General features: G+C 43.7%; 1 protein-coding gene across 5 annotated transcripts in view; it reads right to left on the bottom strand.

The window, feature by feature from the left end:
- Positions 1–13182, bottom strand: part of LOC129634267 (uncharacterized) — a 296914-nt gene that overhangs the window by 76667 nt on the left and 207065 nt on the right. For 2 of the 5 annotated variants that reach the window (XR_008705555.1, XR_008705556.1), the window contains exons 6-9: positions 11679–12044; positions 8284–10960; positions 5166–5248; positions 3671–3909 (exon numbers count right to left, since the gene is read on the bottom strand). The exons of 2 other annotated variants lie outside the window; for them this stretch is intronic. Coding sequence is in view for 1 of the 3 variants with exons in the window: in XM_055556384.1 (XP_055412359.1) it covers positions 11948–12044 (97 nt within the window). In the remaining 2 variants the exon portion in view is untranslated. Of the gene's footprint in view, positions 1–3670; positions 3910–5165; positions 5249–8283; positions 10961–11089; positions 12045–13182 lie in introns of those variants that run through there. One more of the 5 variants, XM_055556384.1, reaches the window with a different exon arrangement.

The raw sequence follows: 13182 nt of genomic DNA, 5'->3' as shown, positions 1-13182 counted from the left end.
CATTTATTGAAATGGAAAACATCCAAAATGTGCTAAGTGAAAAATAGCAAGTTGCAGAACAAGATGTCCAATTTGCTCCCATTTGTGTTAAATATATATACACATATGTAAGCTTGTGCATGCTGAGAACATTTCTGGAAGGATATACAAAATGCTGTGAACTGTGGTTACGTCTAGAAACGATTTTGTTTGAAATCACTACCGTGATTGTGTATTGCTTTAGCAATTAAAAAAAAAAATACACTGAAAACACAAAATGCTCCATGTTGCTTCCTCTGAAATTCTTCAAGTGGGAAAACTTAAGCTAAAAATGTTAGGACTTATCACTTCCTCTTAAGTGTGGGCTTTTGGAGAGAGAGGGGCATGCCCAGAAAAAGAATCACCTGGATCAATCTTTCAGGGCTCTCAGTCTGAGTATTCTGAACGGCCCCCCATCCCGTACCCCAGTGGGTATGCATGAGGCACGGGGCTGAAGGCCTGAGGAATGAGGCAGGGTTCCCAGTCTCCAGCACCTACTATTTCCCCCACTCCCACTCCTGCCTGCCTGCATCCCCAGCGTGCACTGGTTAGGAAAAGCAGCAGGATTTGGTTCCTTAATCTCTTCCTGACCTTAGAATTAAAGTCAGCTCGGGAGGGAAGGAGAAGGGGTGGGCGAAGGAAGGCCCCCTGGGAAAGACATCAAACAGAATGGAAGCATCTCTGACCTCTAGGTCACAAGCCACTTAGAACAAACGCGCTCTCTCCTGCAGCCCACCCTGGGCGCCAGCACTGGAAGCCAATTCCGAGTGATTTAGGAAATCGGCCCAGCCCCGGGGCGGGCAGGAAAGGAGCGATTAAGGGCGAGAGGGAGCAGTGAGGCTTCCTCGGGAATGAGCACATTTGGAAGCGAGGCAGGAAGGGGGCAGGAAGCTGCGCTCATAAAACAATCTGACAATTATGTGTCAGTCTAGGAGAAGGGCTCTGGAAATTATGGTGCTGCTGCGCCGCCCTCCCCAGCCCTCCCCTGGCGACTTCCTCATGGCTGCAATGAGCTGCAAGAGGAAATTATATTTGGAGCCAGGTGTTGTTGCTCTACATTAGGGTTCACCTTGGGACTGAGAAGTCAAGCACAGTGGCTGCACGGATTCCAGCTGGCCTGGCACACTGTGACTGAGACGACTGTATCTGGCATTTACCAAATTCTCACTGGAGCTAGGCGCATCACCTGTATTAACTCACAACAACCTTCCCCTGGCTACTGAGACCTAGACAGGTTCCATGACTCACTGCAGATAACTAGCTAGGGGTGGCATAACAAGAATCTGAACCCAGGTAATATGTCTCTAGAGCTCCACACTCAAAATCCAGTTGAAAACATATGCTGTGGATATTTGTCATTAGAGCATCAGAGTCATTATTTTATATATGTCTCTGGTGGAAAGAGGTTCCTAAGCAGACTCCTACCCAAACACAGGTGCTGCCTTCTCCATGCCCATCCTTCATTCATTCATCAATTTATCCATCTATTTATTCATTCATTCCTCTCTTCCTTCCTTGTATCTATTAACCACTGATGGTGTGACCTGCAGAGTCAGATACTATGAAATTACAAGACCCATTCCTGCTTCTAAAGACAGTAAGAGGACACATTTTACAGACTTAAAAGTCCGAATATATTTACAGTCTTCTCCTGGGTCTTGATACACACTTTTTCTTTCTTTTTAAAATTATTTTATTATTTTTTTGGCTTCGCCGGGTCTTCATTGCTGTGCAGGTGCTTTCTCTAGTTGTGCAGGGATCTAGAGTGCAGGCTTCATTATTTGCAGTGCACAGGCTTAGTTACCCCGAGGTATGTGGGATCTTCCCACATCAGGGATCAAACCCGTGTCTCCTGCATTGGCAGGTGGAGTCTTAACCACTGGACCACCACGGAAGTCTCTTGGTATGATACTTCTTGGCCCATTCTAGACCCTGATGGTAGGAAAGATTGAGGGCAGGAGGAGAAGGGGGTAACAGAGGAAGAGATGGCTGGATAGCATCACCAACTCAGTGGACATGAGTTTGCTTGAACAGACTCTGGGAGATAGCGAAGGACAGGGAAGCCTGGCGTGCTCCAGTTCATGGGGTCGCAAAGAGTGCAACACGACTTAGCAACTAAACGACAGGCCTATTCTGAGTTTGCCTGGAGCTGACACATTCCATTCCTCTTGCCCACCACTCCCATTTCAGAGGGGGTTCTCTGAGAGGCAGCAAGACATTTATTTTTCAGGAGCCAGGAGCAGGGGGGTACAATCTGATCTTTCCCCTATGGGCTGAGAAAGTGAGGCTGCTAGAAGCTCCCTCACGGCACCCGAGAGAAGTTCAGGGGAGCAGCGGGCAAGTGTGCTGACTCCACCACTCACTAGTTGTGGGGCCCTAGGCAAGTTACTTCACCTTTCTGAGCCTGCCCAGTAAAGTGCGACTGTCACAAGAATGAAATGAAACAGCATGCCAGGTTCTGAGCAAGAATGCTTCCTGCAATAGAGTAAGCATTCAAGTTTTGACTATGACCCTGAGGGTCTGTGCTGGGTGTGTTGTTAGGAGTGAGCCAACTCTGCGCCCACCACCTCCTCAATTACAAAACACTCCCCAGACATCAGGCATGCTTTACTTTCTCTCTAGCTCAATTTCATGTCACATCCCTATGAAATGAACTATACCTGCTAACATGATTATTTCCTCAATCGCACATTTATTAATTACTTGCAAATGCTATGGTTGAAATATGCACTGTAGATAAAAACAAGGCCTCTAGAGCTGGTCCTCCATCAGATCCTATCCCTGCCACCTGGGCAAGTTACCCAACATCGCTGAACCTTAAATTCCTCATCTTTAAAAAAAAAAAAAAAAAACACACAGGGATAATAAAGATAGTACTTATCCCATCAGGTAATTGTGGGCATCACTCAGATGAAAGAGTATAATGTCATTTTGCTTCTGGCTTCAGGTAAAGACCCACTAAGCAACAACTACATTTGCTGTTGTTGCCGCACTGAAAACTGAACATACAAAACAGACACAATCCTTGATTTATGAGATAAAATGAACAATGTCCATGGTCTTCAGCATGCAGATGCAGTTAGATAAAACAGAACCTCTATGCCAATTAGAATAAAAGCCTGGGTGAAACAGAAACTAGAACACAGTAAAGTTGAGAAGGCGCTATCATAGTCTCTTAGTTTTCTGAAAATTTCATTCAGATATTCAGGTCTAGTGAAGAAAAGAGAAGAATGTAGAAAATGGTGTTAGATGCTAAAGGGTTCTCAAAGGCTTAAAATTTGCAGTCATATTTTAACCGGTTCAGTAAAAGAAACCTCTAGTACATCTATTTCCAGAGACTATTTCTCAGGGGTGAGGATTTATCCCCTTCCTTTGGGCAACGACTTTCCTAGCATCTGCCATTTCACGAAGAGACCGCTAGGTAACAAGCATCACTGTACCACTGCAAGATTTCTGTCATCAGTACTCTCTTCCATGCTTTTGCTGTCTTAGGATTGTTTAAAACAGTACTTTGTCTGCATTTAGCTACTCATTCTTCCTAGTCCATTTCTATACTAACTACAAGCTTTTATTTCTTTACATTCACACCTCTTCCCTGGTGTCCTGCCCATAGTAAGTACGCAGTAAGTTCTTACTCCCTAACAAATCTTACCTGGAATCTCTAATATCCAATGTGAAAGGTCAAAGTGAAAGTGAGAGTTGCTCAGTCGTGTCCAAGTCTTCGGGACCCATGGACTGCGGCCTGCCAAGGCTCCTCTGTCCATGGAATTCCTCGGGCAAGAATACTGAAGCGGGTTGCATTCCCTTCTCCAGGGGGTCTTCCTGATGCAGGGCTTGAACCCAGGTCTTCCGCATTGCAGGCAGATTCCTTGCCCTCTGAGTCACCTGAGGCTGTAGAATATCCAATGTGAGCACCATTCAGATAAAAAATAGTAGGGGCCAGGAGGGGGCAGTGATGGGGCACAGCTTGCCAGAGAAAGGAAGATGCCAGTTATTATCCTAGATGACTTCAGGGCCAACAGAAAACATTTGGATTTAGCCCAGGAGAGGGTGCTGCTTACTTCTAAGACAACCTTACTCAGAAAGCTGGGCAGGGCCTGTCCCCTGAAGTGAGGCTGGGGTCTGGGCTTCAGAGTAGCCCGTTTACCAGTGCAGAGAAAATGCTCTGACTTCCTGTGTCCTCCTCTGATATGAGGACCTCATCTTCTAAATTAAACCACAGTTAGGAGTCTAGGGAGCATGAATAGAAGCATAACAGATGCAAAGCTTCCCCTTTTGTCCCACGCATTATCCAAGCAGCTTGCTGGGCACTGGGTAGTAAGTGAACAGGAAATAAAACTGAATGCTAAATTGTGGCTCATGAGGGGAAACTGAGTTCAAAAAAGCAGCCTTGCTTCTGTTGGCAGGAGTATAAATGTAGAGGACTCTGCTTATATCTTAAACATGCTGTCTCTCCTAGCAACTCCATGAATTGTCCTAAAGTTATATGGGTTCATACGCACAAAGACAGACATACGAGCGAATCTGTTCAGCAACATTTATCTCAGCAAAAGTCTGGAACAAATGGCCATTAACAAGAGACTGGTTAAATTAATTATGTGGCATCTACTGTGCTGTGCATCAGACAGAAGTCAATGTGTAGATGCTGTTTTGGAAAGATGTTTATAATTATTCAACTTAAAAACGAAGTATATTATAGTATATGTAATATGTTCCCATTTACACATATATATTTTTTTAAAAAAGAAAGGCTCTATACACATGGGGAAATTCTGTAAGGATGTTCCTAAAAGCTTTTGTGACTTTGAGGTGGTGGGACTGGGGACATGGGGCACATTTTTCCAGAGTCTTGACTTTTTACATGTGCTACTTCTGTGATCATAAAGACCAGCCTCTAGAGGTTGTGGGTGCCCCTCTCACCTGTGTTTAGAAATTCTATTGGTTTTATTCATCTATACCTAGATTCCAAGTGACAGAAACACAAAAGTGGAGGACAGTGGTGTGGGATGGACAAGTTCTTGTGGCTGAGGGGATGTGAGTTCAAATCAGGTGTAACACCATTATTTTCACTTTTTGGTTCTCAGGTAATAAATGATGTCACTACATGAGGCTTTTATAAAAATGATCTTAATGATACAATGCAGTACCTTGGAGAAGTTAAAGATTGGTGACTTGGCAGAATGGGTACGTTGTTCTCTTCAGCTGAGAATGACACTCTGCCTTGAGCTCTCTAAATTCAAGGAAAGGTTAGTTGTTTGTATGAGCTGGGATCAGGCTCAGCTATAAGGCCCACAAAATCTCAAACAGCATCTTAAATATGACTAAAGTTCATTTTCCCCCTCATATAATAGGCCTCAGGGGAGTCCCCTGTTGGTCTAGTAGTTAGGATTCCGGGCTTTCAACTGCTGTGGCCCAGGTTCAATCCCTAGCCAGGGAACTAAGATTCCCATAAGCCATGCAGTGCGGCCAAATAAATAAAATTTTAAAATTAGAACAAGGTCTCAAAGACAGGGCACAGTAGGCTGTGCCTTTTCTCTTGCTACTTCATTGTGCATAGCTTCAGCCTCATGGTCTGAGATGGCAGCTTCTACATTTCAGGGAGCAGGATGGAAGAAGACATGAAGAAGAAGAGCATAGTATACACACATAAGGCCCCTTAAGTGGAGTTTCTAGAAGCTGCCACTAGACATTTTTATCTATTCATATTGGCCAGAACCATTTTATGGCCTACCTAGCTGCAAGGGAAGCTTGGAAATGAAATCTTAGTGTAAGGAGGTTATACACAGCTTAAAATGGGGCTGTCTGTGTTATTACCACAGAAGAACGGAAGACTGGATGGACGCTGGGAGATGCTGAGTGGTTTATCCAACACTGATCTAACCTACCTTCCCTTGCCCCCTAACCTATTTTTCAAATATAAACATCATTTCAGCGAATGGCATAGCTAAAGAAAAGCATCATATTTTGCCATATACCCACATTTATAAGCTTAGAAAAAATGTTTTGCTAATATTCTAACAATGAAAAAATGGCAAAATGTCCTGGAGTTCATTCGACTGTTTCTCCCATCTCTGAACCCAGCTCTATAATCTTAAACATGGATGGGATGTACTAACTCTGGGGGACAGGATCCATGTCAATCTTACAATACTTCCACAATAAATGTCAACAGAAAACAGCAAAACTGGTCAGTGATGTAATTCAAAGACTATTTCCTGTAAATGAGATAATACACACTGGAATAGAATGCTATTTATACTATGGGAAAAGCCCATGGGGCTTCAGATTTAGAATCAAGGAAAAAGGAGTTCATCAGCTGATTAAACAGTATCCCTGGGGACTATGGATAATACTCTTAACAGTCATCAAGTAGTTGGGATTTCAGAACTGCCCAAGGTTAAGAAGGACTAATTCCTCTTGCAGAGAAGACAAGCAGCAGCTCTCCAGGCATTCCTATTGAATACCCATCTTCAGAGACACCAAAGACTGGTAGTTCAGGGAGTCTTTTCAACAAAGGACCTGAAGTGTTCCTGCCCTAGCCATACCTGTCACTTACAGCAAGTTCCCAGACGTGGGATACCTTTTCACTAGGAGTTCAAGTACAGTGCTTTTGCATATCCTAGCCTACAAACCATCAGGTAGCAGTAAAAAGCCAAATGTTTAAACCTGAAAGTGAACCTCCATGTGTGGTCTTCTGCCTTATTAAAAATAAGTCACTTTATGGTTCCTTGATTAATAAATAGCATAAGAATATTGAGTCAAAGGAACAGAACAGTGACATGAAGTTTTCAGACAGACCCCTGAGAATGACTCGGAGAGGTGGGAATTAGAGGCTCCCTTTTCTGATAACAATGGAGGAGCATCACTCTAGACTTGAGAATTTGGGACCACTTTATTTCAGCATCAGTATCAGCATCTGACACTGGCCGCGTGTTTGGCCCCATGCTCTTAGGCCCTTGACTAGTCACGACTCACTGATCACCAGCCAGAGAATGTGTCAGGCTAGGATGGCACCTACTGCCTACTGAGCCTGTGCCCTACAGGTTCTATTCAGGTGCTGAAACCTAAGACATGACTTGAGTCCCAAACCTTCACCTCCCAGTTTTAGCTCACTAAACGAACAGGATATTCTGCCAAGTGCTCAGTCTGAAAGCTCCCTCTCTCACACCCCATTTCCAAACCATCAGCCAATTCTATTGGCCCTGCCTCCAAAGCCCATCTGGAACCTGACCACTTCTCACCACTCCCACTGGTCCAGGAGAACCTCTCACCAGAGTTACTACTAAGCCTCCTGACTTGGTGCTTCCTCTCACCAACCCACCCATTCTTTTCACCTTGGAAAAACTAAACCAAGTCAGGACAGCCCTTGGTTCTAGACCCTCTGGGGGCCTCCCCATTTCATGTGGAGTAAAAGTCCATATCCATACCAGGCTCCAAGCCTTCCTCTCCAGCTATCACCTCCCATGCCTTTCCCTGGCTGTGCTTCAGCCCCCTCCCCTCTTCACAAGTCAGGCAAGCAGACTCCTGCCCACCTAGCTTTCCTCCACACATCTGCCAAGTCGGCTCCTACACTCCCTGCAAGGCACTCTCAAAAGCTCCCCAGTCGGAAACCTTCCCCAACTACCCAATTACCCTATTTACTTTTCTTCATAGTATTTATCCCCACTTGACAGAATATATATTTACTGGTTACTGTCCATCTCTCCCTACTTAATTTTAAGTCCCATGGATGCAGGATATTTTCTCCCTAGAACAGTGCATGGTACGGAGCAGACAAATACTTGAAAAACAATGGTGTTGCACATTGCCCAGCTCACAGATGGCATGAGGCCAAATAGCCCCCAGGACAACAGAAAACCCAGTCATCTGTATGAAAATATGCCATGCCTTTTTTTCACAGCTAACCTTTTTTGTTTTTTTCCATCATGAACCCATTAAAAGCATAGGAGAAGGGAAGTTTCTGGTTGTTAGCTGAATGGGAGGGAAACCATTTATTGAGCACCTACTATGTCTCAGGCACTATTCTGATTCTGGAGTATAGAGTTAAGATAGGAAAGGCCCTGTTTTGTGGAGTTTGTATTACAGAGGAAAACAGGCAGGTACAGGTTCAAGTTGAAGAAGCTGAAAATAAGCATCAATCAGCAAGCAAGATTGTTTCAAATAATGATTAATAATATATATGTTTTAAGAAATTTTTCTAAAAATTACCAGTAAAAATATATCTGGTTTTACACATGGGGACTTACTTATGAGTCATGGGCTTACCCAACGGCTCAGCAGGTTAAGAATCTACCTGTAATACAGGAGACAGAGGAGACGCAGGTTTGATCCCCGGGTTGGGAAGATCCGGTGGAGGAGGACCCACTCCAGTATTCTTGTTTGGATAATTCCATAGACAAAAAAGACTGGCGGTCTACAGTCCATGGGGTCGAAAAGAGTCAGACACCACTGAGTAAGTACGCATTACTTCAGAGTCTCTTTCCATCCCTGGGCCCCACAAAAAATCCTGCCCTTAAAATAAATGTATATTTCTATTTCATATACAAGCTGCCCATCTCAGAGCAGCCACTTTATGACTTCCTTTAAATGATGAACTATACCATGTCAAAGACAGTATCTCCCATTTATGAATTTAGCAATTGATACTGTACTCTGTCGTGCACCTAGAAAGTACCCATTGAAGATGAGTTGATTTCTCACAGATCCTCAGAAGTGAATTCTGCAATTCTTTCTGACCTATCATAGTGGCTATTTCAGTACACTGCCGAGAAATTGCATGGTTTTATTTTAGTAGAGCTGGTGAAAATTCCATATGGATTCCTCAGTTCACAAAACTGAATGAAAACACAGAGCCCTTAAAATAAAAATAGACGCATTTGGGAATCACAAGGGAAATGTTACTTATTCTCGGAGCTTTCAGGTTCTGCTATTCCCAGCGGTGGGAACCTACGCTGTCATTCCAATTTCCTATAAACTTGGCAGGACTCTGTGTCCATTTGGAATTGTAATAGCCCGGATTTCAGTTTGCGGAGGAAGGAAGGAGTCATTGCATTCTACCGAAGAGTCCTCCAGCTGAATCCCAAGAAGCCAAAGCTTCAATGTCAGTGTTCTCCCAAAGGAAAGAGATGCCTCCATTTAATGACTTTACCTGGTTAGCGTTCCATAGCCTGATTCTGAGCTCTCTTTGCTGGTCTTTCTTTTTTAATGTTGCTTGTTATAGAAAATTCTGATTCCTGTATTGGCTGTTCTTGGGGGGTTTTTTGTTTGTTTTTTACAGTTACACACAGATTTTTCATACTAAATACCCTAGACATTTCAGAGCAAGTTTCAGGATGTGTATATTCTTACTGTTCATTCTTCACTCCTACGTGCTTCCTGATTTAGGACGTGGGAATTGCAAGGAAGGCCAACCAACCTGCCCTCACCAGCCTCTCCAGCTCTAATCTCCTACTGTTATGGTCAGACAAGCCAATCCTATTACAGTGGGGGGAACTCAATGGGTGGGAAGCAAGAGGTGCCTCTAATGGGCTTTGAGTGGCCCAGGTGAGAGGGGTGGGGCACCTTGCTGAATGCTGATTGAGCCCTGAATTTGGGCTCCCACTTCCCTCTGTTTCCAAATAAGTGATTTGCGTGCCAACAATTACATTCCACAAACAAGCCATTTCCTCTTCCTTGGGGGAAGGTGACTGAGAGGAGAGGCCGGAAGAAACACACACCTCTTTAGAAAAAGGGGGTTGTGTTAAGGCTTTCCTACACCCTTGGGCTCTTCATTTGAGAGCTCCACTCTCTTCCCCACTCCATGTAAATGCACTACAAAACACTCACATTCCCTGTTAAAAGACGTGTGCTTCTTCCCTGGTAAAATTACAGAAGGATTTAAAATTTTCACTTTAAAAATTATCTGAGTCCAGGGAACTGATGTCTGCACAAATGCATGGGAAATGCAAAAATGTAACATACAAATTGTTTTCCAATGAAATAAATTATCTAAAGGACACTAAATTTAAGAGATCATTGAGTTGCCATAATGTTAGCTATTGCAGGCATTTATTTAGACATTTACTGATTTATATTTTGAGTTTCTTTTCATATGTTGAAAAATACACTGATATTATGCCATCTATCTCTCATGTACACATGATTAGAAAAATACCATCATATTTTTTCAGGGTTAGATATTGCCTTCTGCTTCTGCTAAGTCACGTCAGTCATGTCCGACTCTGTGCAACCTCATAGATGGCAGCCTACCAGGCTCCCCCGTCCCTGGGATTCTCCAGGCAAGAAAACTGGAGTGGGTTGCCATTTCCTTAAAACCTCATGGGATCTAAGCATTGGGCCTCTTAAAGCCTAACAGATATACTTGGGAGGTAAATAATCCTCAAAAAAAACAAAGAAAAAATATTCATGTAAAAAGTTATGGCAAACCCAGGTTAGCAAATGGATACACATGACCAGAAGTTTAGTTCTGTTAGGGCTCCCTTCCAACCCAAAGGCTCTACTAAAAACCTGGACTTCGACACCCACTCCCCTGCAGCCTTGCCATAGGAAGCAGTAACCCCACCACAGAGGTTTCTATTTCAGACCCACTTTCATCCCTTGGGACTCTCCTCCAGGCTGTCCTTCCTAAACCACTTGAATCTCATTTCTCCTGCAGCTGATTTTTTTTCTTTTTCAAGATGTTAACAATTTCTGTGGAACCATCTGGATGTTATTAAGAAAGTGTCCCGGGTCCTCTGAGGCAGCTGGCTGCGGCCTCTTGCCTTGTTTCCTGTGTCCTGGATGTCTTAAGTTGACTTTCATAAGAAATTTGGAATATTAGCTTAAAAAAAGAAACAGTCAATATTTTTTAGGCGCTGAGCTCTTGCAGCTTAATTTCCCCGGCTGCGACTTTGCATTCTGAGTTCCCATCGTTGGCCCCAGCTCTGGGAAGGATGAAGCACGTCTGTTTTAAAAACAGAAGGCCCAAGAGCTCCAGGTGAACCAGAAAACCAGTCTTCCCCACCCTCCCCGGTTGGCCTCACAAAACCTACCTTACATGGCTGCTGCTGCCTGGCCATTTCCACACCTCCAACCCCTCCTCCAAATTGAGATCCGCCCCCCACCTCCCATCTTGGTCCAAGAATAACCACCAGTTAGTTCAGCTCTAATAGACGCTCTCTTGGCATTCTTGAAGGAAAAAGAACAAAGGCCAAAAAAAGAGGCCACTGATGACAATGTTTCCTTGGTTGAAAGGGGTAATGTGAGTAGGTGGGATGATAGGGGGCTTTTCTAACCAGCATCCAGGAGCAGCTGCGACCAGAACAGGGACGCTCCCAAGGATCAGTTTTACTACTCAGACTCCACAAATGGGGCTGGGGCACCGGCTCACCTCCCTTCCTGCTTGTTACTCAAACATAGCCAAGTCTTGGTTGATGGCCTGGACCATTTGGCTTCCCTACTAAACGCACACATGCCCACCTCCTTCTTCCTTCCGGTCCTTAAGCCCTCACTCCCAACCTACTTTAATCTCATCACCCTGTTGATTTCACTGATACAGTTAACACTTCATCTTTGGAAGATCTTAAGACCCCCTAGACAGTACTATCAAGTCAGACAACACAGTTAAGATGCTACCACTCTACTTAAGAAGCCCCATTACAGAATGACTTTCTGGAACACACCTTGACCATCTGTCTCCGATGCCAGTGAGACCAAGAGAAGTTTTTTGTTTTTTTTTTTTTCTTTTTCCTTCTGGCCACTCCACACAGCATGTGAAATTTCCCTGATCAAGGATCCAACTGGTCCCCCTTCAGTAGAAGGGCAGCGTTTTAGCCACTTCTCAGACAGGAAGTCTGTCTGAGACAAGTTTTGAAGGAAGGCATACAATCCCCTGTCCTTCAAGGATTCTCTCAGGACGTAGGGCTGTGCCTCTATGCTCCTGATTTCCTTGTCACAGTCCGCAACGGTCTTCATCCTCGGTCTGGTGAGTAATAGATATATCATAAGTGGGCCCCTCTTTCAATCTTTTTATTTTGAAAAATTTAAAGCTACAAAAAAAAAGAAAAAAAAAAGTTAAAATAATACTTGAATAAACTCCTGTGTACCTTTTACCTGGATCACCAATTGTTCAAATATTACTACACTGGCTTTCTCCCAATTCTCTATTTTTTCCTGATTACTTTCAAATATCATGACATTTTATCCCTCAGTGAAAGTGAAAGTTGCTCAGTCGTGTCCGACTCTTCATGACCCCATGGACTGTACAGTCCATGGAATTCTCCAGGCCAGAGTACTGGAGAGGGTAGCCTTTTCCTTCTCCAGGGGATCTTCCCAACCCAGGGATCGAACCCAGGTCTCCCACATTGCCGGTGGATTCTTTACCAGCTGAGCCACAAGGGAAACCCAAGAATACTGGAGTGGGTAGCCTATCCCTTCCCCAGCAGACCTTCCCGACCCAGGAATCAAACCGGGGTCTCCTGCATTACAGGCAGATTCTTTACCAACTGAGCTATCAGGTAAGCCCTTATCCCTCAGTACTTCATCCTTAAATACATCCCTAAGTATTTCCTATGAGGTAGAATATACTCCTATACAGCCACAATACCATTATCACACCTTAGAAATTTAAAATTGAAAAAATATCATCTGACAACTCATACTCAAATTTCCCCAACTGCCCCAATCAATGTCCTTATAGCTTTAACTAAGATATAATCCATGTGTCACAAAATTAACTTTTTTCAAGTGTTCAACTCAGTTCAATATATTCTCAAGGTTGTACAACCATCACCTGTATCTAAACCCAAAACATTTTCAACATCCCAGGAAGAAACCCAGTAACTAATTATCAGTCATTCCCCATTCTCCCCTCCCCCAATTCCTTAACAACCACTAGTCTATTTTTTGTCTCAACAGATTTGCCTATCCTGGAAATTTCATAGAAATAGGATTATAAAGTATGTAGTCCTTTATATCTAGTTTCTTTCCTTTAGCATAACGTTTTTGAAGTTCACTCATGTTGTAGCATGTATTATTTCATTCCTTTCCTGGTTGAAAAATATTACATTTTGGGGCTTTCCTAGTGGCTCAGTGGTAAAGAATCTGCCTGTCAATGCAGGAGACATGGGTTTGATCCCTGATCTGGGAGGATGCCACATGCCACGGAGCAACTAAGCCTGAGAGCCA

Source organism: Bubalus kerabau, chromosome 1 (genome assembly GCF_029407905.1).
Source record: "Bubalus kerabau isolate K-KA32 ecotype Philippines breed swamp buffalo chromosome 1, PCC_UOA_SB_1v2, whole genome shotgun sequence".
Lineage (NCBI taxonomy): Eukaryota > Metazoa > Chordata > Mammalia > Artiodactyla > Bovidae > Bubalus > Bubalus kerabau.
The sequence above is the reverse complement of the archived record's forward strand: the minus strand, read 5'-3'. Positions and strand labels throughout refer to the sequence as shown.